The 27,641-nt window shown below is 42.3% G+C and overlaps 1 protein-coding gene across 10 annotated transcripts in view; it reads right to left on the minus strand.

The window, feature by feature from the left end:
• Window positions 1-27,641, minus strand: part of gramd4a (GRAM domain containing 4a) — a 471,921-nt gene that overhangs the window by 431,744 nt on the left and 12,536 nt on the right. For 4 of the 10 annotated variants that reach the window (XR_014272293.1, XM_082510795.1, XM_082510792.1 and 1 more), the window contains 7 exons: window positions 25,335-25,403; window positions 22,556-22,676; window positions 4,765-4,885; window positions 3,726-3,787; window positions 1,496-1,634; window positions 1,148-1,173; window positions 777-868 (listed from right to left, as the gene is read on the minus strand). Coding sequence is in view for 9 of the 10 variants with exons in the window: in XM_082510795.1 (XP_082366921.1) it covers window positions 777-868; window positions 1,148-1,173; window positions 1,496-1,634; window positions 3,726-3,787; window positions 4,765-4,885; window positions 22,556-22,676; window positions 25,335-25,403 (630 nt within the window). In the remaining variant the exon portion in view is untranslated. Of the gene's footprint in view, window positions 1-776; window positions 869-1,147; window positions 1,174-1,495; window positions 1,635-3,725; window positions 3,788-4,764; window positions 4,886-8,365; window positions 8,610-22,555; window positions 22,677-25,334; window positions 25,404-27,641 lie in introns of those variants that run through there. The other 6 variants (XM_082510798.1, XM_082510797.1, XM_082510796.1 and 3 more) reach the window with 4 other exon arrangements.

Here is a 27,641-nt window from a genome sequence, read left to right on the forward strand (position 1 = left end):
AGCATCACGTCTGGATACTGAGATGGTGTAGGGCCATAATCAGTGGGTTGAGGATGATTTAGCATAACCACTGACTGGACATTAATGAAGCTCTGATTAGGCCTGCAGTCGCTGGCAGAATCACTGCAACTCATCACAGTGAAGCAGACATGACTTTAATATTCATTTAATCTCCCGGCCACGAGCTGTAAGACAATTAGGTCAGAGTAAAACTACAGAAACGACTCTTTTCTATTAAAAGGGTCGTACCTGCTGTCCAAAATTATCATCGGACTCCTTTTCCAGACTGGTTGATTTTAGAGACCCAAAATTTAAAAAAAAAAAAAAAAAATCACGTTGGGATAATAAGGAACTACACTGAATACATATAATAACTGCTGTAAAGTACAAGCAAGAAGTCTTGATCTCAAAATTCGACTAAATCATTCAATTCAACTTCATCAATTTCCTCTCTCTCATCACAATTGCCCTGCATCCTCTATGAAGTCTCACCTATTTGTGGATTCGATTTAGAGAAAAGAGGAAAAAGTCGCAACTGCAGTCAAATAAAGGCAGGGTGGTGAAAATGTAGTGCAAGGTGTCAAAGTGACAGAGACGGCAGATGACAGAAGCAGCACAGCTGTCAATGACACCCAAACTGTGCAGAAGCCATCAGCAGTTTATGGCAGGTAATCCTGTATCACAACTAACCTCAAGTTTTCTTTTAGAGAATATCGAAGCGCGATTATTAGACAAAGTTAAAACATTAATTCACATGTCTGAAGTGTAAGACTCACAATGAAGGCAATAGCTGAGGTGTACACGGAGTGCCAATTAGATAAGGCGGAGAGGTTCCTTAAGAAGTTGGTGACAGGTCTGGCTCCTCGCTCTGAAACAGCAAAGACACAGGGATTCACTGAGAGTGTAAAGCTAAAGACAGAGCAGCAATGTCTTTACTTTTGGTTATCTTTGTGAATCAGGCTTTTACTGTGAAATTTTCCAGGACTTTATATTTAACTACATGTCGAAATGTTCAAAAGGAGAGAAAAAAATTAGATCTACAATACACAGAACTAGAGTATTGCATGAATGTGTGTTAGTGATATCATTACTATTATTATTATTATCATTATTATGTAGAGGATGCCAAGTAAAAGCTTATACTCACTGAGTCGCCTCATGTTTTCTGTCAACCTGGATGGAAAACAAAAGAAAGTGAAGGTCAGATTACGCGTAGATGCTGACATACACGCAAAAAAAATAAATGCTGCTTTATGTGAGAGGGGAAGTGTTAACACTTTGGCCTTCATCCGTCTGTAATGACTCACTGTTCTGTACAGAGGAGGAGAGAAAATAAGTATGATGAGAAAACAAAAACACTTCCTCTGTGCAAAATCAAACCAGAGACAGCTACAGGGTGAGGGTACAAGCTTTTATGCTCGCCGGGCACTCCGATTCCACATCTTCTTCAACAACCCGAGGAGTTATGTTCTGCTCAGGACCACATCTCACCCACCTTTTAGCACTTAGCGGTTCCTCAGCCTCCACTGTGCTTTCCTCCGGCTGGAAGCGGAAGTCTTCCATGTAAACCCCGAAGCGCTCGTACAGCCACTTCTGCAGCCGTGAACTCCACACTTCCTTCTGCTGTTTCTCTGCTAAAGAAAACACATCAACTTTGATTTGCTGCTATAAGCACGACTTCGTTTTGTAATCCCCTGCACCAACAATTATGCATTGTTAAAAGAAAATCACTGATATGTGATGGGCTTATGTTATCAATAACTCTTACTCCAACCCTATCTCCTGCCCTGTCATGGGACCCAGACTGGACCACTTAAGCCTGGTCTCAGACAGTGATTATCCAACGGTAGCTGAGCAAATTCAAGGACTCACACCAGGCCTGCTTCTGTGTTTCTAAGCACATGATTGGGAGAGCTTTGGGCCATGGTGTCTGCTTTTTCTGCATTATTAAGTCTTGTTACAGGTTAAGCCACAGAAATGACACAGTCAGGATCACCACAGGCAGGTGGACATGGCTGTGTGGAAAGGTGTGAGCTGAACCAACAGAGCTTTGCAGCCTGTGCTGTTACATTAAAGCTAAATTTGCTATTGTCGTGTGAATAAATATATATATAAAAAAAAATACTTTGCACTTTGTGTAATGAATCCGTGTTTTCTACACGATAAGCTGACTTACTGTAAATAACTGCCTGGATTTTATAACCTTAGTATTCTCTGCATGCAGTAAAACAGCCTGGTGGGCCTGATATCCTCATAAACTGCATACTTGCCAGTCAAAACAAGGACAACAGTCAACTGCTAATGCTGAAGTGCCCCTGAGCAAAAACTAGAGCTCTAATCTGCTGTGGTGTTTCAAGTGAACACTAATTTGTTGTGGTAGTACCCACAGGTGACTAACAGCCTGACTGCTCAGACATTTATTGCCATATGAGAATGAATACAGTTTGTTTTTTCTGCTGTAGATGATGCGATTCAGCTAGAAGCAGTTACATTTACAGTTTTCAAAGCCACCACTGCCAGGGCCCAAACAGACGCGATTTCTCTCTTTCACATTATCTACGGCAGGGCTTTGGTAGCTGAGTGCCAGCTCATTTAAACTAACATGTGACTGAGGGTAACATAGCAACGCTTTCACTTCATGGTGGTAATGTGGGTTTTTTTTTTTCCTTTCCTTTTTTTGCTCTTTATAGTTTGACCTTTAGTGACATCACAGCCACATCACCACTGAAATGTGTTACAAAGTTTAGGGTGCTGTAACTGCTGCAGCAGGAGGTTGACTCTGCAAACACACAACTTTAAAAGTTTCAAATGATGGCGATCGTTTGCGTGGGTGCACGATCACGCTCTGGACCTCTTTGTTATATATGTAGATGTTGATGTCAAACTACAGGAAGGAAGATTCAATTTAACACAAATCTTATAATTTATTTAAAGCTGAAAAATGAGCTAAAAATCTCTGAACAGACTCCAGGCTGAACCGCAGTAAACTGTGGATGAAGGAGATGTGCTGCAGTCCTCACAGGCTGCCACTAACTGACCGCCTCACTTTACCAAACCTGGATCTGCATAAGCCGGCCTAACATATTCTTATGTCTGCCCTAGATGAAGTGATCTACAATCATAACCCATTTTCCAAAATTAGCCTCACTCTCTCACCCTCCCTTCCACTAATATCTCACACACACAAACACACACCAATCCCTGGATCACTGAAAGTCAACCTATGAGAGTAACTGTTCAGCCTGAAACCAAAAGAAAGCACATATCAGAATCTGACCGTTATTGCCCTAATGAGCTTGTCTCATTTGTCCCTCGCGCAAATATTTTGAAAACCGACTCATTCTTAACAGCGACGATCTGGACTAATGATAGGAACCAGCCTCGATGCATTAATGTGGTTTGTTGTGTTGCTTACTTGCTCTTGACAGCACACACAGGAAACCCCTCTGTTTGCGTGCACGTGTCTGTGTGTTTGTCACGCACACTACATACTGCCTCGTGTCCTAGAGTAACCCACAAACCCTTCCGACCCACTCTGTTCCCATCGAGCGCTCCGTTGCACGCATCCTACACTTTCACCTCCCCTGCACACGTGCACACACACACGCAAACTCTCCTCTTGATTTACTCCCACACTCAGAAGACGTCAAGGACTCATTTCCTCTCCCTTAGACTCCAACTCGCCCACCTTCACCCCCCCATTTCTCGTCCACTTGGAGTCTTACCTGTTCTGTTGTTTGAGGGCGACTGCTGCTTTCTGGGAGGTTGTGGTGGAGAGTCCTCTAGCCTGAAGGGAAGGGACAGACACACACATAGTCACGAAAAAACTAAGGGAAAGATCTGTCATGTGTCAGTCTCACTTCTGTATTGTCAGAACTGCAATCTCACACTTTAAGAAGTACATGAGCCGGCAAACTGGCACCGGCAAACTTGTTGCTCTTTTATCTATAAGGCTTTAATTGCAGTCATATTTCTTTGTAATGGACAGGAAATTCTAGCGTAAGACAGAATTGATCTTCTCCCTAAAGAGAAGGCTTCTCCAGAATGTGTTAATGCTTTGTTTTACTGTTTATTCCAATCATATACCAGTGAAGAAGAAATGTTTGCTGTCTGTTATGCTCATGCTGGATATTGCTGACAAAGTATTAACAGTGGAAAACTTGCAGGTCACAGTACATTAACTTCACCTCTTACAAATTCCTAAACTGCTTTCGATAGTCCTGAGGCCATGTTTCAGCGCTGGCAATCACTTGAAGAATACCAGCAGAATTTCCCATGGGCATTCAAGCTAACATTTCCACACACACAGTACATGAGAGAGAGACATGCACACCCGCAAGTGTAAAGGGTATCCCAGTAGATGCCAAGAGGCGTGGGTTTTTCCTGTCACCAGGATAGCATCTGTGTGACAGCGAGGAGATTCAGACAAGCGCGTGACTCCTTTCGTTTTCTTTCCTCCCTCTCCCTTTTTCCATCTCCCTAATAACACGCACGCACGCACGCACGCACGCACACACACACACACCCTTGTGGAATTTCCTGCCTACCAAGCTGTTGATGCTTCTATTTATAACAGAAACCTTGGGCAGCACCGGCACCCTCGTCATCCAACTTGCCCCGTGGTAAACTCTGCTGAGCTGAACTGTTACAAAGTGCAGCGTCACCCTTTCCTTTCATTTCATAACTATTACTTCCCTTTTCATACATTTGTCCTCTCATTTCCCGTCATGTGCTTCACTCTGCAGTCCCGTCTTCTCGTCTCACCTGGTTTTGAGCAAATCGCTCATCTTCTGCTCCAGGTCTATCCTTTTGCTTCGCTCCCTCTCGAGCTCCTGCCGCAGGGAGTCCACGCTGGTCTCGTCCCGCAGCTTCCTCAGTTCCTCCTCTGGAGAAAACAAAACAACACAAACACTGGAGGTCAGAAAATTTAATTCAATCTAATTCAAGTCGATTTTACTTATATCACACCTTTATATTGTAAGGTAAAGACTCTACTGTAAAAGAGAAAAGACCCTAACAATCACATGACCCTCTATGAGAAAACTTGGTGAAAGTGGAGATCAAGAACTCCCTTTAAACAGGAAGAAACCTCCAGCAGAACCAGGGTTAGGGAGGAGTTGCCATCTAGTTGGGGGTGAGGGGAGGAAGACAGGACAAAAGACACAATGTGGAACTTGTTATGTTATCTTTAATGGCTCATCCTGATCCCTGACCCTGGTACTGCCAGAGGTTTCTTCCTGTTAAAAGGCACTTTTTCCTTCCCACTGTCGCCAAGTTTGTCGCCAGAGGGTCATCTGATATATTGTATGTGCTTTACTTTAAAATATAAAAGATGCTATATCAGTAACATTTAATTTTTCTTAAATGATGAGATTCATACTCTCACATGCTCAGGGTCACAAAAAGGCACATAAGAAGCAAGATTTAAATTTATGTGCAATGCCATTTTCAGTAAAAGAATTCAATCCAATAAAAAAATATTGCTTTTATCCCTCCTGTTTATAGCCTATAACCTTCACCTCTCCTCCTCACTTCCTCCTTGTCAATCATGTGATGGCTTCAATTGGTTTCAGGTAACGGCACTTTCAAAGCCTGGGGTGCAAAATCAGCACTGTCTCACACTCTATTGCCCCTGAATAAAGGAGCACATGAATATTGGAGAAGAGAAGGCCAGAAATGTGTGCACGTGCACCCGTCAATCAGTACCCACTTACCCATTAGATGCTCGAATAAGCAATCGCAAAAATCAAAAGGACAGATCGAGTCCACCTTAAAGAGAAATATTTCTGATTATCAGCAAAGCCTCTTCGAGGACAATCATGCCCTGCTGTAGCACCACTTCCATTGTGAACACCCTCAAAAGCACACAAGTTGGTGTCTCAGTTAAAAACGAGAAACATCACCTGAAACGGGTGCAACATGTTCTTGAAGTAGCAAAGTGCTGAAAGTAAAGAAAGCAATGAAAGCAGCGCAACTCCCCAATCACCCACTTTTCTCAGAACATCGCACACCCGAGGAGAGGATTCAGATTACAAGACTGTAGCTGCCACTTTCTCTTTCTCATCACCCAGCCTCATAGCTCACTCTAGTCCTTTATTACATCCCATTAACACTAATAAAACATTCATTGGCAGAACCTCCTGCAGCTACAGCGCTGGCTTCAACCTGGGGTGCTGCCTCTGAGAGAGGACATACATCCAGTATAATGCGTCTGCCTCAGATTCTTCTTCTGCATTTCTAGTTTACTCAGAGCAGTTTGGGAAAATTTGGCTCTCTTTGAAGTCTTCCTTTTGAAAATCCTCTGCAGTGGTGCATTAAAGAAAAACAAACCATCATTTTATCTCTTACTTCCCAAAATGCAAAATGACTCCTCTCATACATTCAACAGTGGCTGTGTCTCTCCTCCCATCGGCACAGCATTCAAATATGTATGAAAACATGCCTCTGTGTACATAACAGTAAGCAAAACACAGGCCAAAGGTCGCAATGGGCTTAAGCTGCTTAATGGTTGCCCTGTGCCATAAGATCTGCAGCCAACTTTAAACCTATTACATTAAAAGACTAGCAGCAGCAGCGGGTATGATACAAGCAGTAGTTTAGCTTTGAGTTTAGTGTAACATAAGCAAAGTCACTCTGTACAGAAAAGGAATTGATAATGACAATACTCTGAAAAAAACCTGCATTAACTTTTGGTGAGGAGGAGCCACAAGTGGTAAATAAGCTGGAAACATGATCACAGACTTGAAGCAGCATCTGTGATCACCTGGAGCAGTGTCTGCAACATTAGGTCTGCTTTGGTTTCTACCACAATATCTGCATTATTTCCACAACACTGATGAGCAGTCCGATGAAACTGCTGAAGGACCTTCAAGTCAAGTAACATGATAACCAAACCAACCACAGGATCTCTTTCTTAATAAGATGACTTGGGTGGTTTTCACAGCTTTTTACCACTAATGCCCACTCGTACGCTGCCGCTCCGTACAACCACTCCCTGCACCCCACCCCCAATTTCTTTCTCCCATGCTCCACTCCTTCCCGTGCATGTATTCCCTCTCTGTAGTTTCCTTCCACATTGTCCATAACCTTCAAAACACCAGAAATAGAGATGCTGCAGAGTCCATAACACTGCACTGGAAGTGGGGCCACAAGTGTGTGATACAGCACAGCTTGGCACTGTACGCTATGTGTGTCGGACGAGGAAGGATAGAGTACAATCTGTTTTTTTCTGTTCCACAGAGGCCCTCTACATCAGATAGCATATTAATAATACTGTCAACATGCCTGTTCTGCACCTAAAACTGGATTGCTGACTTCTATATATAAATCTTCATCCTGGATTGCCACATCACAGGGTCTCTTCAGCCATTACGAAAGCTAGTAACTAGACCATTTATGTGTAACACAGACAGGGGATTAGCTAAATGCCATGCAAAGAGATGTCACTTTTAATCATGCTGACCTTCTGTTCTTTGCAGACTTTGAATGAAACCATAATATCTGTAGAAAAGCTACAAAAACATCACTATGAACTTTACACATGATACATTATTTTATAAGGAAGGTTTGGATGCTGAGGGCAGATTATGGAAATGATGGAGGTTCTGCACTGCTTAACGGTGTTTTATTTGTACCAGGTTAAAAGGAATCGTTATGCACATTTTTAAATTGTACTGGAGTAGCGTTGCATGACTCACACTTCAAAGTAATTCTTAACCATTTCATATTGGGCCCTAATGCAGCACTTCAATCCCCTCTTACTTTAAGTCTACTCTCGCTTCAGGCCGGCTTTCTTCCAATTGGCTGCCCCTCTTAAACAAAAGGTGGGCGGGATTTCTGTGCCCTGTATCCAGATTTGTGTTACGCAGACACATAGCAGTTTCTTTTTTGAATAATTGGAGTCAAAAAGCCAAAATAAAACTAAATGTTTGCATTCCTGAATGCTGATGAGGATTTGTGACAATAATAACCACTATACAGAAATTTCCTAAATCAAAGCATACATGTAATTTTTCATTTTTGTCTCGTCACACCATTATTAGAGCTAGTAGAGCCCAAACCTATACAATGAATTTTTTATGGTCCTGATCCACTACTGAGGTAGAGATGCTATATTTAACTGGACAGATGAGTCCTGGTTCCCAACTCAAATGTGACAAAAACATACCTCATCTGGTTAAAACTTCTTTGATAAACTGAGGAAAAATCAAATCATTCACACTTACATGTAACCTTTAAATACCTCCATGGATTCAGCAATTTAAAATGTAAGGTTTAGAGCACCTTACAGACCTCAGAACACTTTTAAAACAGGCTGGCTTGTGTTAGTCACGTCCGGCTTATATTCCAAAGATGGGAAACTTACTGAGGTTGAGGTTACTTTTATGGCTTTTGAAATTATCGACAGCTCCACTGTAAAGCAACTCAAAGCTGTCAAAGGTGCAGTCCTCCATCCTGCACAAGGCCATGCGCCTCTGCAATCGACCGGTCCCCGGGACGCTGCTGCAGGAACGGGACGGCAGAGTGGCCGCTTTGGGTCGGTCTTGACGTCCAGCCATGGCTGCAGGTTGCTTTAGTCCAGCCCGGAGAGTTTAACCCTCCCACTCTGACCTCAAAACTCCTCCAAGGCCCGTAAAAGTTTAGCTACAGGTCCCATGTTTACATGCCTCATCCAGAGATCAGGGATTTCTCCAAACTAAGTTATCGCAAGCAGCACAACGGACTGTTGTGACAGGCCTCCACACAGTGTGATGAGCAGCGATCAGAGCTGGTCTGCATGTGTCAGGCTCTGGGTGACAAGAGAAGTGGGGCAGTGGAGGTAAAGAGAGGCGGAGCTTTGCTCGGCGGCCAGCAGACTAAGAGGGCCTGGAATCTGAGATTTCTCAGCAGACTAGAGCTGTCAGACACACACACACACACACACACACACACACACACACACACACACACACCTGTCAGTGGCCTTATATGACCCATGTGGATGAGGATGTGTTGTGTTTTTGGTTTAAGAAGGTGTGTGTGAAGAAGCATGTGTGTGGACAGAAAAGTCTGCACGCGTACTGTACGCACTGGACATGAACTGCAAACCGCTTTTCATTTACGCAAGTTTTTTAAGTCCTCAAAGGAAAAGTACTGTGTGAGTTTTTCAATCCAGGCCAGAGACAATAGCTCCTTTCACGAAAGCAGTGGGGGCATGGGGTGGGGGAGTTCGGAGAATAAGAGAGACAGAGCGGGAGAGAGAGGGAAAATCAGCTGCTTCGCACTGGCCTCTCACTGTTCCCATTCACTGCCGTATTTTCCACAACACTCTTTTACTTGAGCATAAAGGAAGGTCGATTTTTGTGGCCTCCAGCCGATCTGCAGATGTTAACAGGCTATTCAAGCTTCTGGCTAAGGAAAAAGAGAAGGGGAAACCACGGCACAGGCATCCAAAATGAAACTAGCAACTAACAGGAACACGTGATTTCTCTATTCCCCACTTCTGTATGAGAAAAGATGACAACAGAGCTGGATGATTCACCTTTGTCTCAAATGAAGCCTTTTTTGCACATAAAAGGGCTGATCATATATAAATTATAAATACCGATTTACTTTACCATATGATATATGATTATATCATTAAGTACAGAGAACATTTATGTATGAGTAAGAGCATTGCATTCCCAAACATATATATGTATAAAAGACATCCAAATATAAAGCTGTAGTTGGACCGAACTGTTTCCTCCCCCTCTCCTTGGCCGCCTTCCTCTCTGGCCTTGATGTCTGTGGATAACCTAGATTGGACTTGCTTGGTGTCCTCACTTCATCCCCCCCTCTACAACACAGGTCGACTTCACGGCTAAGTTCTTCCTGCAACATCAAAAACAACCCCGACGTCTTTCTCGTCTCATGCCGTGTTTGTCAACCTCTTGTTTACGTGATGCCGAGCCAAACTCCTTGACAGGCAGCGTGTGTGGGAGTTAAAGTGTGTCTGTGTTCTTTCTAAATGTATGTGTGTTTGCTATTGGCCATTTGTGTGAGACTCATATTTACATAGGAGAGGGGGGGGGGTGGAGAAAAACATGAGCGTGTCATAAATAACCTAGATGAGCAATGTTCAATAATCCGATTTTGTGTCAGCAGGGAGGATACATTTCTCCTGTTTAGGGATTCTAAATCACATCACAGATTTCATTACATCAGATATCTGGTAAAGATTACAGTTTCCCCTGTAAGAAAAGGAAACCGGGCAACTGTAAAGAAAACAATTCCCACGGGGTCTGAGAAATGCCATGCGGTGAACTCGGAGGATTGTGCAGAACCCCATTTCCTCTGTTAACAGATGCTGCTAGTCATTTAGCTACTGCACACTTCCATGTCTCACTCAAAGAGCACAGTACTCGGTGGTAACCATGCTGCTTTGACAAAGCAGTGAGTCGGCTCATTTCTACTCTGAACTTTTCTACCCACATGGCCAACTGTTGCATTCTCACACGCTTCCCTGCAGCTAATGAAAGATGACTAAACAAACTGATGATGATGAGGATAACTGTAACACTTGTGAGTCCAGTGAGAAGATCATCTAAAATGTTGTCCATTCCAAACTGTACCGACACCGAGATTATACTTAAAGGCCTCTTCACAAAACTCCCAAATATAGAAACCATCTGCCTCTGCAATGTCCAGACCCCTTCAATGCCAGTGACTTCATTTCCTGTAAAGAGCTCACGTATGATGGAACCGACAGGTCCCGTGAAAAATTTCTTCATTATCATGCAGCGTGTACTGAAGCTGCCCATTAGATGGAGAATAAATCCTTGTCATGCAGCAAGTACTATGGCTGCTTATTTAGAAAGACAATGAATCATCATCACAGCAAAAGAAATGAGTGATGAGGCAAAGACCTGCAAGATACTCCATCACTTGCATAATTTTCCCAAAGAAGGCTAAACCAAGACTTTTTAATAACTTCCATTTTTCTCTGCATAACAGGTCTCCACAATTACAATACACTCTTCATTACTACGTTACTTCCTTACAAGTTTTTCCCTCTAAATGAACGCTCTAAAAAGACAGATCGCATATTACCCACTTTTTTGCCTTTAAACACCCTCTACACATCCTAGTCTATATAATAACCATTTGCAAACTTAACTTGCAGTTTATCAGCTGCTTTGTGATTTAAAACTAGAAAAAAGAAGCTGTTTTGCATCAGCCATCAGACAGAACTGAATTCCCACCAAAAACAGTGAAAATATGGTAAATGGTAAATGGCCTGTATTTATAATAGCGCTTTACAAGTCCCTAATGAGCCCAAAGCGCTTTACACATCCAGTCATCCACCCATTCACACACTGGTGATGGCAAGCTACATTGTAGCCACAGCCACCCTGAGCTGCAACAGTTTATTACAGTTTCAATAAACCAATTTAACTACATTTTATTTATATAGTGCCAAATCACGACTTTGTAGTGTATTTTATTACTAACTACTACTATTGCAGTTTACTTGTATTTGCTTAATTGTTTACTAAATGTTTGAGGTGTGAAATAAACCGCAATGGTGTGTGTGCTTGGAGGATGTGTTTGTGCGCCGGGGTTTTGGTGGTGGGGGGGGGGCGCGAGGATTTTCTTGTAAAACAAAGGGGGGCCTAGCAAAAAGTTTGGGAACCACTGCTTTAACTAATAATCTAAAGCGCCTTGAGGTGACTCTTGTTTTGATTTGGTGATGTATAAATAAAATTGAACTGAACTGATATGAAAACGATTGGTTGCGGTTGAGGGGAGAGAGACATGACAAAAGACATGCTGCCCAATAAAGTGGTTGTAATTATTCACAGCTTGTCTGAGTTCGAACTGCTTCTTCTATGTTTTTCCCTTAAAGAATAGCAAAGTGACTTGAGCCAAGGCCTCTCTGTGAAAAATGGTTGCTGGTCTACTTTCTATGGTCTGCTGCAGACCCTGTGTCTATTCATTTGGATTTATTATAGTTGGAAAATTGCATTCCCATAACAGTTGCATAACCTAAGCTCAACTATAAGAATTTTAGACTGACTTCAGCCTGATTGAAATAGAAACGAATTTAAATGGAGGTTAAAGTAAAAATCTCCCTTCTCACTGAAAAACCTGTACTGACCACAACCCCCGAACCACTCGGTTTTGTTTTCTAGCTAACCGATTATCTTTTCGATGTCCATCTCTCCACAGTTCACAGGATTCATTGTGGAACAAAAATGAATGCTTAGATTTTAGTACAACTGGCAACACATGATCACCTAATGATCACCAGAGTTCACCCGAACTGTGCCAGATCTCCAAGGGTTGATTGTGTTCATCTGGACGTAGCGTTTTGTGGGAGAAATGTTTCGTCGCTCATCCAGGTGACTTCTTCAGTCTCAGCTGACTGCAGGTTTCCCCAATCTTATAAACAGTACATTTGAATAATGACTGAAACCAGCCCAGTGAAGGAACAATGGGCTGGGAGGTCAGTTCCTTAATCTTAATTATGCAAATTCTCATGACCATTGATCAACAACCACTGATCAAAGCCCACTGATCAATGGTCATGCATACCATTCACAGACAGTTGGGGAATGGCTGCAATCACAGCATTGTAAGATGGTGAAAGATGTACCCTTAGGCCCCCTCCTCGATTCAGAGATGGTCCTTCCCTTTTCACGTAAATGGCCTCCTTGACTCCTCGCTCAAACCAGCGTTCCTCCCTGTCCAGGATGTTACATCCTCATCATTGAAAGAGTGTCCACTGGCCTGTAGGTGTAAATAGACTGCAGAGTCCTGGCCTGACGAGGTAGCTCTTCTGTGTTGTACCATCCGCTTTGCCAGAGGTTGTTTGGTTTCCCCGATGTATAAATCCCGGCAATCCTCCCGGCACTTAACAGCGTACACTATGTTACTCTGTTTGTGTCAGGGGACCCAATCCTTGGGGTGGACCAATTTTTGGCACAGCGTGTTTTGGGGTTTAAAAGCCACAGAGACCCGGTGTTTAGAAAAAATGTGTCTCAACTGCTCTGTGCCAGATCGTATTCATCATTTTCGAGCGCCCCGCCATTTCTGCAAGAATCCCTCCTTCTAGATTACTTGTTAGATTTGAGTGAAACAACACTGTCCTGATGTGACTGTTTGCATGTCTGCTTGACTTCCCGATGAATTTCAATTCTCACAGTGGCTCCATGATCTAGTGGTTAAAACGGTCACTTTAGATGCAAGATATCAGCAATTCGAGAGCAGGAGGAGACCCATATCCAGCCTCAGGGGAATCAAAAGCTAGTGTACTCCTAGTGCTGGTCCCAAGCCCCGATAAATAGGAGAGTTACATCAGGAAGGGGATCTAGTTTAAAATTTGTTCCAAATCAAACGTGGATCCATACACTGTGCTGACGCTGTGGGAAACCACATAGCCATCCAGCCAACTAAGGACAACTTTTTTTTCTGCACTTCACACATTACAACATGTGAACTGTAATGTAAAGACCTCCTTTACTGTGTTTTCAGCTCTTTTCCACCTGTGAAAGGTTGAAATTGTTTAAACAATATTTGCTTTGCTGATATACTCCTATTATTTCAGGGGGGCAATATGTGCTTGTATTATATTCATATTTAGCCAATATATAGATCCTTACTTTCTTTAATTTCTAAATGTCTGCTAGTAGCAACACTTCCTGTGACGCAGCTGGGATGTACTTGCTATTCCATGAAACCCTTCCAATAGTTTTACTGCAGAGAAAATTCCAGCATTTATAGTCTGAATTCTCTGATTCTACTAGTGCTCACTTGTTCAGCTGCCTGTGTGTGTCTGCCCAGTTAGAAGTAGGGCAGCAGCTAGGACACCGTATCGACCAGCCAGTCACTGCAGAGCTCAAAGCGTGGCCTGTTCCCCTGCGGTGACCTTCAATACGCGACCTCACACAGGATAACTGCACTGTCGCTCTCTCTCTCTCTCTTGCACCCACCCCTAATCCTTTACAACTGGTTGGAACTAGCAGTGGTAAAACCAATAGACCCCAATTAAGGGAAGGCCTGTCTACAACTGTGCAATGTGAGAATATAGCTGTACTTTAGCCTACCAGAACAAGGGCCAATGTTTTCAGAAGAGAGATCCACGCATTGGTGTGGGTAATTCATTTGGCTAGCAGACATTCTTTTATTAGCTCCAAGTACAAATGATGCCTTTTGTGATGTAAAATCTGGTAGGAAAAAAAATAGAAACATCAACAAGTCAAGAATAAAAAGTAGGGAGAAGAGAAAAACAAAAAGGGGAAATAAGGGCAAAGAGAGGCCGGTATGAGTAAAAAAAAAAAAAAAAAAAAAAAAGAACACGAATAATAGCGAGACAGAACCAAGAGGAATGAGAGAAAGGAAAGCACTGAAAGCCTAGGAAATTAAGCCGGCTCATATAACGACATGAGGTGATTTCCACTGGCACTAACCTCTACCATTTATCACTTGTGGGAGGGTCAGTACAGCTCAGTTCTTTTACCCACAGGACAGACTCTAGCTGTTATATCCCCTCTGCTTCCACATCTATTCCCATGATAATCACAGAACTCTCACAGTGTTATCACTCAAACAAATTGTTCTCTTTGTGCTCATCCTTGTGTGCAGCATGTTCAGACACTACACACAAAGTTTTCCACGAAGCGAATTCTCCATCAAAGAGATGCGGTGATCTTAAAGCATGGTCATAATATAAATTTATCCCTCGTGGACAATCTCTAGACTTTTTTTTTTTTTAAACAAATACCACTGTAAGAAAATGTTATTTGATATTCTCTTGCTTATAGCAAAGCATTCCTATGGCCAGTGGTGCTTCCAGAGGTTTTTCATAGGGGTGGCCATATGGGGGCCACTAATATTGGAGTGGCACAACAAACACCACAAATTTTTGGCAATTGCCCCCCCCCGCCTATGGCTTGCTTTAAAACCAGTCTCTTTCACGGATAATTGTGCCTTCACAGACGTCACCAATGCCATGAGCACTGATCCACCACCCATACCATCAACTATGCAGCCTACACCAGCGGTCCCCAACCTTTTTTGCACCATGGACCGGTTTATGTCCCACAACATTTTCACTGACCGGCCGTTAAAGATAACAGGGATAAATACAACAAAATAAAACCAGTACCAGTACCCAAAAAGAGAAGATTTATTCATAACACACAGGAAAAGACCCAGGGAAACCAAGTTAAAGATAAAAATGATTTTAAAAAAAAAAATGATAAAAGAAACCCCGAAAATCATAAATCTCACACCCGAGCCTTAACTCTCGTGGCCCAGTACCAAACAACTCACGGACCAGTACTGGTCGATGGCCCGGGGGTTGTGGACCGCTGGCCTACACTGTACAGGTTAAAACAAGCAGGACAATCCCTCTCCTGCTTAGCCCAGAGGAGGCATTGTCCATGGCAACATCCATGACAACTTTTCCAGTGATTCCGTGGCCATGCCCAGTTTCTTGTAAAAGGTGCACCAAATTCAGTCATTTTGCTTGAGTCATATCGCTTGGATGCGAGTCACAGACGCAGCATTAAAAAATCAAAAATCAAATACACAAAAAAAGAACACACACAGCATCTAATAATCACTTAAACCTAAAGCCTCAGCTACACAGGCCTACAGGTTAGTCGGTGACCCCGTGGCTCATCGCTTGGAAAACAAATATCTGTTTGCCAACCAGGTGGAGAGTGGAGGTTGGAGGCTGCCAATTGCTTTAGCCACTGGCAAAATGCTAAGGTAACCCATAGTTTGTATGGAATACAGCAAAGTAGAACTTTGAAAGCGAACAGTCTTTATTTCTGGTTTGTGTGCCACTCTTCACTTTCACAAATAGTAATCAAGTGTTGTCATCTTCCATACCAACTATATGCAGTTGCAAGGAGGCTTCTGGTCCAGTACTGACTGTTTGTGACCATTTTCACCTAAAGACAACACCTCTAGCAATCACCCGCAACTGGTCATGGAAACCTCATTTGTCCTTAGTGACTAGTGGTTGTCAACTGGTCTTTAGGCCTTTTGTTGCTGACATCTACTAAGACAATATTTACCCAAATTTTCACTTTTCACTGGTTTTTAATCATACTATGGTATAAACAGGTACAAACACACAGGGGAGCAGCAGTATCAACATGTCCTCCACTGTTTGTCAGCACTTCTACAAGTAGGATGTGATGCTGGGTCAAAGCAGAAAAAAACACTCTGGTGGACATGCACTCCCATGCTAACACTGTGCTGAGAGCTTCAAAGCACAAGCATTCAGTAACTATAGAAACCTGACTTACCAGCAAACAACAGAAATATTTATTGCTACTGGCTACAAAGCTAATTGGAGGCAGTGAATTATGAGCAGCACTGCTTAACTGATGAAAACATCTATTTAAAAACAACAACAAAACAGCACTGTCCCATAAAGCTAATCTGATAGCTTACGGTTAGGTATGTGTGCATGAATCGGGACTACATGAGATAGAGGGAATACACTGGGATCTGTCTGAAGACAAAGACGAGAACTGAAGAAAAGACCAGAGTTAATAGAGCAAAAGGCCATGATGACGCTCTGTTACGAGTAAGAGTGTATTTGTGTGTGTTCGCGCGCACGCATTATGGTCTTTTTTTTTTTTTTTTTTTAAATGTGATCTCACGTCCGGAAGCATGATTACAAATTAACCAAGTTAGTGTCCTCAGAATAGCGCGGGCCAATCACAACAAATGCCGAGGGAAAAGGCATGGGCCATTCCATCCACGCACACGGCATCTGGAATGGAAACTCATGCCTCCTGTACAGGAAGGAGACAATCTACTTAAACAGTGTGTTTGTTTTAGTATACAGCGTGGGCTCCCGTTTTATTTTTGGCACGCAAGAGAAAGATATCACAGAGAGAGAGAGGGGGGAAAAAAAAACAAAAAAAAAAACAAAAAAAAAAAAAAACACCCACACTCAGATAGCTCTGAATACTAAAGAGATTCAAGGAGAGCAAATAATTTCTTGGGTTAAATGCTGAGCCAACGTCGGCGCAAAAGCAAGACACTTCAAGGTTTGAAAGGATGTCTGAATCTCTGCTCCTTATTTTCTTCTTTCCCTGCAGTCGAAGAAGCTAAACTGAATTTAAGACAGAAATGGAAGCTAAAATTAGTCCAAAAGCTAACATGTTATTCACATTTTACATTTTTACATGTGGGTCTCATCACAAAAATGTGCTTGCTGTGAGCAAACAGCGACCTTTCAACAATAAAATTGCCCTCTTAACCACGATTGACAAACAAGTGACTTTAAGCAACAATTTTCCACATTTGCTCCACTCTGTTTTACTTATTGTGGGCATTTTCCCACAATGTCACTGAACCTCGCTACATAGTATCCATCAGTGCTCACTAAAGAAATGTGCACATTCCCAGATGCCACTCACCTGGCAAATTATAGGCTTTTAGTGGTTGCCAAGAGGTCACAAACTGGTCTCTTGGCCTGTGTGTGACTGGGGCTTTAAGATTCACAGGGAAAGAGTGTAAAGCAGTGTTACTCCTCACCATCCACTCTGAATATCACTTCAGAGTTCCTGCCAACCTCTATAAACTAATATTTACATATAAATGAATCTATAAATAAGAGATACGACTTAAGCTATCAGAAACCTTCTGGTGTGCTTTAGTATACCAATCCAGCATCTATATAGAGTGTAAAAGCAGCAACACATTTGTGTAAAGATGCACTTAAAAACCTTTGGCTATTGTCTGACAGTCAGTAACTTCTTTTATCTGGGGGTTTGTTTGTTTTTTTTAACCCACAAACAGTGACGAGCACGTGACACACTGGCCACCACCTCAAGGCACTAAGGCAGCAGCCAACAGTCGAGACTGGGTTACAGTTTATGCAAAGTACTCATTTCCAACTGCTGCTGATAGTATTGCAAAGTCAAAGTTATATCAACCACAGCATCTCAGCCATGCAGTGGCAAACGGGATGCTGAATGTCAAGTTCCAAACCTCCTCTGGCATTAACATCAGCACATAAACTGCATCAGGAGCTTCATGACTGGCTGAGCAGTTCCTCTAGATATGCAAGGAGCCCAGTGCTTTTTGATACGTATTGCATATCTGACTGGAAATAATGGAATAAGAGGAAGTAGCTGCACTGGATTGGCTGGAGGCACTGTAGGCAACAGGCTGTACAGTGTCTATGTCCAAGTATTTAACTGCACCTGCTGTAAAGAGTAATGGTATCATCAAATATTAAGAATATTCTTAATATAAGCTGAACTTCATGTCAATGACCAAAATCCGGCGCTTCACAGTACACCATAGTGTCTTTCTATAGCACCTATGTTCCAGAAACAACCATTACACAGCACATTAAACTACAATGTCTCACTACAAGGAGTCTTTTGTCTCACCCTGCTAATCTTATTAGCTTTAACTAATGACAACGTGTATGTCAGCATTTAAATCTGTGTTCATCTGTGCTTAACACGCACTGAGAAAAATCATGAATAACCACTTGTGCAGCAGGCTATATTGTGCAAGCCGTCCCATAAACTCAGCGCTACATAGTTTATCGTATGACGACAGCACAGGGAAGAAGGGGAGAGTGCAAAGGAGTAGTGGAAGTGGAAGCCAAAATAACAAGAGCGCACGGCAGAGAGCAGGACTCCATTACTTGCTAATGGATTGTCATGCTTCAGTGTTCCCAGAAGTACGATTACACCGGCCAAAGATGGAATGAGAGATTGAGAGGCGTGAGAGAAATGAATAACCTGAGAGTGAAAGAGGAACTGAAGACAAACTGAAAGAAACGTGCGTAGTGGTTTGTCAAGTGTCTCCCATATTAGTGGCTGTTCTGAGCTGTCACAGCTTTGGAATTATGTGGGAACATCATAGTGATCTGATAAGGAGAAAGAAAGGGAAAATCAAAAAAAGAATAAGAGGAAGAGAATAAGTTTAAAAGCAAATTTAAAAAAAAAAAAAAAAAAAAAGAACTGAGGCTGATCCGGAAATTGGAGAGCAGGGAATGGTGGGCAGAATCACAAAGAGCAGCTCGGCAGGATGAAGAGGAAAGAAAAAAGCAATGAGAGCTTTAGAAGATGTTTTTAAAGATGGGAGAGAGCAAGGAAAGGGAAGTAAGAGATATCCATGAAAAATAGCTCACTAGCTCGCATCCTGACAGTATGACAACGGGTCCAGCCCTTTGAGCTTAGGCACAGCATTATGAGAGAAGGCATAGCCTGAGGTATTCTCTCACTCTCACACACACACACACACACACACACACACACACACACACACACAAAAAAAGTTAAAGAGGGCGGGCGGAGACCTGACAGTCCATTACAGAGCACTGGCAACAAGGTTGTTGTAAAGGTACAGCAACTGCACACCAACCAGGTTAGACAAGCCTGTAACAGAAAAGCACCGTCCAGTCCCCTCACCCTGACTTAACCTGCTTTGCCCCCGTTTCCCTGCCTCTTCATAAATCACTAAACGTTTACAGAAAAATCTGCTACTTTCCCACTACTTTTATCAGTGATGACAACTGCAAAGATACCCTGAATCTACACTGAGCACAGTTTTGTTATTGGATGCTGTGTGGAAGTCATAATGACTTTCATAAGCAAATGGAGTTTGTTAAGATTAATTAAGGACAAATTAGGTCCTGGCTACAGGTAGACCTACAGGTGGGTGCAACATTTTGGTGGGCTGCAGCACCTAGCACAGGAAAGACTGCACATACAGAGGAAGGACTGCACACTTTGAATGCAAATGTCATGCAGTCAGTTGAAACACTAAAACTAAAATGGCGCTTGTCTTTACAAAACAAAAATCCACAGATTAATTGATTAATTATTGAAAATCTGCTTCAAGTAGCTATAATTATAACCCTTATAAAGCACATTATCAATCATTTTATTGCACATATTAAAAAAAAAAATAGTATGTGACAAGTAGTTTTTTGACTCTTGGTCTTGCCTTTAGGCTGATATCAGTGATTCTTGTGAATTGTGAACAGGCACATGGTCAGACAGATGTATGAGCTAAAAATCAACAATGTGAATGTGAGTTTCAATGGCCATCTATCCTTTGATAGCTACAATAATTTCTATCCTCCCATGACCCTGAACTGTATAAGCAGTGAAGAAAACCGATGGATGGAAGGATTGAAATCTTTTTGAAAACACATCGAGCGAGTTTATATAAGGTCCAAAAACATAAAACGCTTTCCAGGGTTACTGGGTTCACTAGCACTTTGTAATGTCTCCTCCCAGGCTGCCTCTCTGATGTAGCATGGACAATTGATTAACACTAGTGCAGCAGCTGCTTGTTCCATCATGTTTCCAGTGTAATTTCAGGGTTGCTAACATACAGCTACCAAAACAAGATGATACTGCCTTTGTTACTGTCAATTCTAGCATAGATTACACAGTCACACTAGTTTGTTCAGTGTTGTGTTCGTATTCGTTTCCCCTTCAACTTGCTTTTGAGAAACTGGAGAAAGGCTTCCTTACAGAGAGCTAAGCTAACCCGATGAGGACATGACAGAATGCCTGGATTTGAGTATTTCATCACTTCTTTCACATTAATGATAGCAAAATTTGAGTATTTTCTGTCATTGACAACACTGATGACGATCTACTGTAATACTGTTTTAAAAAAAAAAAAAAAAAACAACTAACATACAAGCATTACATTGCTTTCAGTGTCTGAGACAACAACTGGGAGATGTCCTCTGGATAAACCATGCGTTTGCAGGATTGGAAAGTACCCTGTTTAGACCTCTTCTCAAACCCCCCCGAGGGAAATGTTCCAACAAAACTGACCTTGCTGGACCTGATCATTTTCAGTCTCCAATGAGGCAGCAGAAAGGACAAAATGAAAACAGACACAGACAAAAAGCCATGTATATCAGGCAATCACACAAAACACTGATAAAGCAATCATCTGTTCCATTTGGGTATGAGACAATGGGTGTGGCCTCTGTCACCATGGCACCAAATTCTGATACAGCCTCTGGTAAAACCAAGTACTGCTTATCAGATAGGAGCTTCTATTTCAGCTTCTAAATTGAGCAACTCATTAGCATTTCTTGAATCTAACAGATTGGCAGCCCAACATAACAATGTTGTGCACAACAACCGCGAGCAATGGATAAAACCAAGCCGACTGCAGTCTCAGACAGTTAAACCGCAAATTCAGTGAGATCACAAGATGACACAGATTACGTTTGTCACTTTGCAAGAACTTACAACATGTGTGATTCTTCTTAATAAGAAACATGTATCACTTCTAAAATCTCTCCTACAACACGACTAGCACATTTCTGTGTCGAGTTGCATGATAAGACATCACTAAGTGCCAGCACGAGTTCTTAGACTCTTTACACCAAAAACCATCTCTTCAGCATAAGAGGCTGCCTGCTACATTTGCCGTACAAACACACCAAAAACAAACAAAAAAGGCCATTTAGATAAGAAACTGATGAATTCATGAGGCGATATCTCTACAACACCAAATCACCAGTGCAACACAATGCAACAGACATTTTCACTTGTTCTCTTACAGCTGCAATCGTCTCGCCAAATATGAAGTTTTCTATAAAACAATGGGAATGGGATGGGACAGATCCGACATTTGGACCCAATCGGCCAAATTGTCACTCAAAAAGCTACATCAACTATCGCTGACAACGGGCAAATCGAAGGTGCTGGTGTCTTTAGCCACTTTTTGTTGGTCTGCGTGTGCCACGTGTCAGCAGCAGTGCACCAGCTGCTCCACGCTAGTCTGTCACCTAACCACAGACTGTGGTTTAAATGAGATGACACGAATGAAAAGTTCCTCCTCTGATGCTGCTTTGTCCTCCTCTCTGTGTCATCGGGATGCTTTTATTTAGTCAGAGTCAACTCTAGTAACATTCTCATCGTTAGATCCACTCCTCACGTGAAAAGGTACACGCAGAGCAAATAAGAAGAAACTAGTGTGGCGGTAAACGACAGTACAGATGCTTAACAAGCACAAATAAGATCAAATAAGACCTGAAGTGAAACGACTGAACTGCTGCATCGCTAGTTCTGGGTAATTCAGAAAATCTGAGGCAGGACTCAGATATGCTGCTCCGGTGCTCGATGGTGGGTGTTACGGATGTTTGTGTGGCTATTTTTGCTGGTGCGACTACCATAGCAACAGTAACCAACCATCACAAAGCAAGGTAGCTGAGCTTCAATTAAAAGTTATCAGCCAAGTTAGCTGCCTGTTAGGAAATGCGTTCATTTAGAACAGGCTGATTAGCCACTTCAGTGATCAACTTCTCCATTTTGATGCTGAACTATAACAGACAGCCACTTTGCTCTTTCTGAATAAATGCATGAGATTTTTTTGGCTTAACAGGCAGACTGGAGCATTTGAATAAACATATTTGATTGGCTGATACCTACACTGGCACCTCAAAAACTGGATTTTTCTCAGCTTTAAGTGCAAGCAGCACAAATAAAGTTTCAGTAAATAAAAGCAGCTTAAGCAATTATATTTAGTTGGAAAATAAATGCCCAGAAAAGTGCAGTGTGTGCATACTCACGTAGGAAATGTTTCTCCAATAAGGCAATTTCCAAATGACCCTTGACTTCGTTGAGCCGCTCTGACTCTGACCTCTGGAAGTCCTGTATGGCTGCAGCCATAGTGGGAGACCCCGAACCAGCCTGTGCACACAGACACACACATTCATTCATGCATACATACACAGGCACGCAGGCAAACACAAACAAAAACAGAGAAACAACAAAGAAAATCAGATTTGAATTCTTATTTCCATGCACGCGACACAAAATCCACACGAGAGCACAAGCAGGGAGATCCCATATGATCTAATACACACAGATTAGCTTGGTGCAGTGACTCACACCAATGTTTCCTCTCCTGGTTCGAGTCCAGCAGGAGCGAGATAGCAGGAGGAAGGCAAAAAAGAGGAGAACCCCCCCACCTCTTCTGACTACAGCAACACTGATGACTCAAACAGCAATGACTGAGGGATACAACCCTGACACACAGGGAGAGTAGGTGGACGAAATGTATGGCAACGACTGAGAGTTGATGACTGTGTGTGAGAGAGAGAAGGGAGCGGGATGAGAAGGGTAAGGGAAAAAAAGGGGAGAGCGGGTGATGAAGGAGGAGGACAGGATGAGAGAGACGGCTGTGCTAGTGCATGATGAGCACTGCAGGTTGAGCATCGCTGCTCGACTATAGCGGGGGTCCTTTAAGAGACTCTCGCCACACAACAGACGCATACACTAACGCACACACACTGCAGCAGCTTCTCCCTGACAGCAACCAGTGAGGCTTGCATGTGCCTGCATAGACAGACTGCAACATCTCAAGCAATGGAGACAGAGGACGAGAGCGCAATAGCACAAAACTGATGCTGACCTAAAAAAAAAAAAAAAAAAGTGCTTTGGGAGAGAGCCAAAGTCTAACGACACCAAAGGCTGGTGAGACAGCGACGCCGTGATGGATAGCGCGTCCCTGAATACAGAAGCACTTCAAAGAAAACAAATGAGAGGCTCTCCTGGAAGTGTGTCACGAAGAAGAAGAGGGATGCTGAGTGAAAGAGAGAAAGTGAAAGAGGGCAGAGAAGTAAATGAAGACAGCAGGATGAAAGAGAGCCAAAAAAAGAGGCATGAAAGAAAGATGAGGAGGAAATGCGAGGAGAGGACAGAGGGGCAAACAGATGTTTTTTTGCTGCATTGCGAGCAACGATTCTCTTTAGTTTGGATTTTGGCGGCTTTGTTTTATGTCCTACGAGGACGCATCACTTAAACACGCCTCTGATGCTTTAAGCAGGCACCCGCTCACACTCATAATGTCCTGGTTATCAAAAGTAGGTCAAACGCTGACATCACCCTGGACAAATATCGGCTAATTAATTATTGTGTTCCCCCTCTCTCCTTTTATTGAGCATGTGATGCGAGTTTAGGAAACCCTCCGTTTGGAAAAAAAGAAACTCTCAATCTCTTCTGAGAATGCACGCTGAGAAAACTGAACAGATATAACTGTGACAAGTATGCAAATCACAGGAAACACCTCCATCTAATGAAATTCTCCAAGCAACAGGGCTGCTATATAAATATCAACTTGTACTTTGCATCACACCCACTCAGCCTTCAACCATTTATCTGCAACCTCAGCAAAAGACTGCATAAGGTCACGCCCTGGAATCTATTTGAAATGCAATATTAATCCAGTCTGTCTGGTATAAAACAGAAGCTAAGAGATGTTGTTGAACTCATTTACTCCACCCATATTTTTAATTTTAAATCCAACTGTTGAGTGATTTCTGCTATGAATAGTGATCAGCTTCAACTGACTAAAATTGAATTTTTCTTATTGCTGCTTAGTCATCACACCTTTGCCAGTCAAGTCCGCTGGCCCTGCCCGAGCCCGGTTCTGCCAGAGGTTTCTTCCTGTTAAAAGGGAGTTTTTCCTTCCCACTGTCCTTTACTCATTGTTCTAATTTTGTGGGTTTTTGCAGTATTACTGTAGGATTCTTACCTTACAATATAAAGCACCTTCATAAACCTCTGAGTTTTAAAAATGTGCTGCCATTGTGCAGTCCTGCAAGATTCAAGAAACTGGTTTCTGCGCGTCTCCATGATTTGCACCTTTTTTGTCTGTGACTGGATAACTGTGTGGGTGATCCGAGTCAAGGAGCAGATTTAACCCACTTCATCCTGGAGCTCTTTAGCTCTTCACAGACAGTCCCGTTTATTGAACCACAACTCTCAGTAGTTTCTGCACCTCTCTGCTTCACGTTAGCCATTTCTCACTTCACTTATTTTATAGGCTTCATGATTATACCGGCCGCTTCCATCCACAAACACCAGGATATAAATATGTAATTGTTCTGATCACAGTATTTTTTTTTTTTTTTTTTTAAAGAAAGTGAGGTGTGGAAAAATGGGGGGGGGGGGGGGGGAAAACAAACAGTAGTCAGCTCCTAAAAAGTATACATAATAATAATGTTTTTGGGGAGTATTCAGCTGCTTTTACTTGTTTAAAGCCTGGAAAGAGATGATGCTGCCAGCTGTTGGCTAGAAGCCCAACATAAATTGACAGCTCCTTCAAAATCCTGCACAAACTGAAACCTCTCAATCACTTCCTCGATATCTCTTTCAGCCCTTCCTGTTTGAAGGCCGGCTTTTAAAAATCGATATATAACTCGATCCATTTATTTTAGTGATACCTGCTGTACAGACTTTATGCCTGCTCGTGACTAGAAGTTGGGTTTGTGGCCAACCTTAAAGAGGAAAAACTTGAAAGTCTAAATCAAGTCAGGTTAAAATGTCAAGTTATGACTGACTTACTCTGCTAAACTCTGCCGATGCAAACACTTCCTGTCTGACAGCACCTCCGTTTCCATTTTCTTCAAGCCTCTAGGAGAATATCATCAGAACAAGACAAATGCAGAGATGTCCTGGTTAGCAACAGTTTTCTTGTACAGAGGAGAGATTACAGAGGCAGACTACTCTTAGCGCTTTAATGTAGGGGCTGGGCTCCTGCGCTGGAGTGCTCAGGTAACGGGACAAGTCGCCCTGAAAATGTCCAGTCCTCCCCGATTCAGAGTCATTTGAGAAGAGAGCAGCTCCTGGGATCTCACGTGCCGACTTCACTCTACTCCTGATTTTTAACTCTCTCAGGAGGCTACAAGAGAGCCTCGCAGATGAAGGTGATAATAAGAGAGGAAGACTTCAAAGCTTTGCTCTGCTTCTGAGCACATCAATAGAGACCTTTTTTGTGTCTGACACAGCAGCGGTCAAGCGGGCCGCTGGTGGTAATTTTTGATCTGTCAAGTCTAATGATAAACAATTAACAAATGTATTTGGCAGCAGCAAAAAAAAAACACAACAAAACCCACAATAGACAATAGCAGGCACATGCAAGTATAGCAGCCCTTGTTAACGAACATGCAGCTGTAAAGCCACACAAGTATTATTTGTGCCTCTTCTCACTTTCACTTTTGTTTCTCTACCAGTGAAACTACCCACCCTCCCCCCTTCCCAAGCAGATTTGCTGTTAACCATGTGATTTCTAAAAAATGTCTCAGGTATCTGAGGTGTTGCTTGAAAAGTCACTTTAAAATCCAATAAAACTGATTAAAAATATACATCTTAGAAGGTATACTAAGAAAAGACACGGCTTGCCACAGCAACATCTTAAAGGGTGCTCACAGCTCCTCATACATGACAAATTTAAACCCACTCAGTTGTATTCTGCAGTGTTTACAAAGTATATAAATCAGGTTTGGCTACTGTTGACTTTTCAAAAGGATGACTGTAACCCAGAGCTCAACTCTTTTGGATTTTTCTGCCATTACAAAACTGATCTTTGGACCTTAATATGAAAAACAGAGAGAAATAAGAGTCTTGAGTTTAAATCCTGATGGTATCATTACAGGCTCAAGTACTCATGTCTAGTGAGTATATGCTTTGGCATTGAATGGCAGGTTCGAAGCTGTTCAGCGCTAACAGCTGGTCAAGTATTTTAAATGCATGACAATATGTAAAACTTAAAAGGAACAAATGCATCTAATTAAAATGCACACATGCAGCTGGAGGAAATGGAGACATTTTAATATATTGATGTCTACAAATGGAGATCCAATCAGCTGACACTTAGCTGCTCGGATGGTCCCGCGTTTTCTCCAGGACACATTTGCCCTCTTTGTCAAACCTGCTCCTTCTATTTTGTCCTAAAACTACCCACAAAACTCATTTTTCTTCATTGGCCTCTGACACCGAGTTGCACACTGTGTCTCCTGTGCCTTTTTCAACTACAACTGTACACTTTTAGCACCTGCTAGCATGTACTTTACTTATTTCAAATCTATTCACTTGTTTATTTTATCCACTGTGCCTTTTTTCAGCACTTTGGTCATTTAATGTGCTTAATAAATACATTTATAATTTGATTTTTACATTATTCCTATTGGGTACTTTTAGTATTTTAAGTCAGTACAATTGATTCAATTTGTAGAGCTCGTTTTAATTCATGGGGTGACTTGTTATAGTCAGTCCTTTTTAGGTGATTAATGCTCCGCATGGCTGGCGGCAGAAGCAATGCTTCATTAGTTTGGTTATTTCTTTATAACCACAATATCCTGCTTCAGAATGAGAGAAAATGTGCTACGTAATGGCAGGAATACATAATTCAGGTCTAGTTTTTCACATTTGAATATTAACATTACATTTTGGTCATTGCCTTGGGTGAAAGAGACCATTACAATAGATAATGGCTACACTGAAAGTCCAACATTTGCGGTGATCAAGCTGCCTGATCCAGCAGGTAAAGTGAGGCCGGTGAGGTCGCACGCGCTCGTCTGTTCAATGACTGAGCGCCATCTGCCCAATGACATCCTGCCTATTTAATATGGATGACACAAGCTAGTTTGTCAAGAAGTATCGGTGTATATATTCAGCAACCCAAGGGCACGCTCTTTTTAAACAGATGAGGCAATGAAATTAGGTTTCCACTTAGGCCATATGACCCAATCCTGAAGGGCAAAAAGCACACATCAGTTGTGCCACCAGGGTGGGCTCCAGTGTGACAATAAGGACCTCTTAAGGGTACTGTGGACTAAAGGTGAGATATCCACCATGCCGTTTAGGCTATAA

This window comes from Aulonocara stuartgranti (genome assembly GCF_965226115.1).
Source record: "Aulonocara stuartgranti genome assembly, chromosome: 17".
NCBI lineage: Eukaryota > Metazoa > Chordata > Actinopteri > Cichliformes > Cichlidae > Aulonocara > Aulonocara stuartgranti.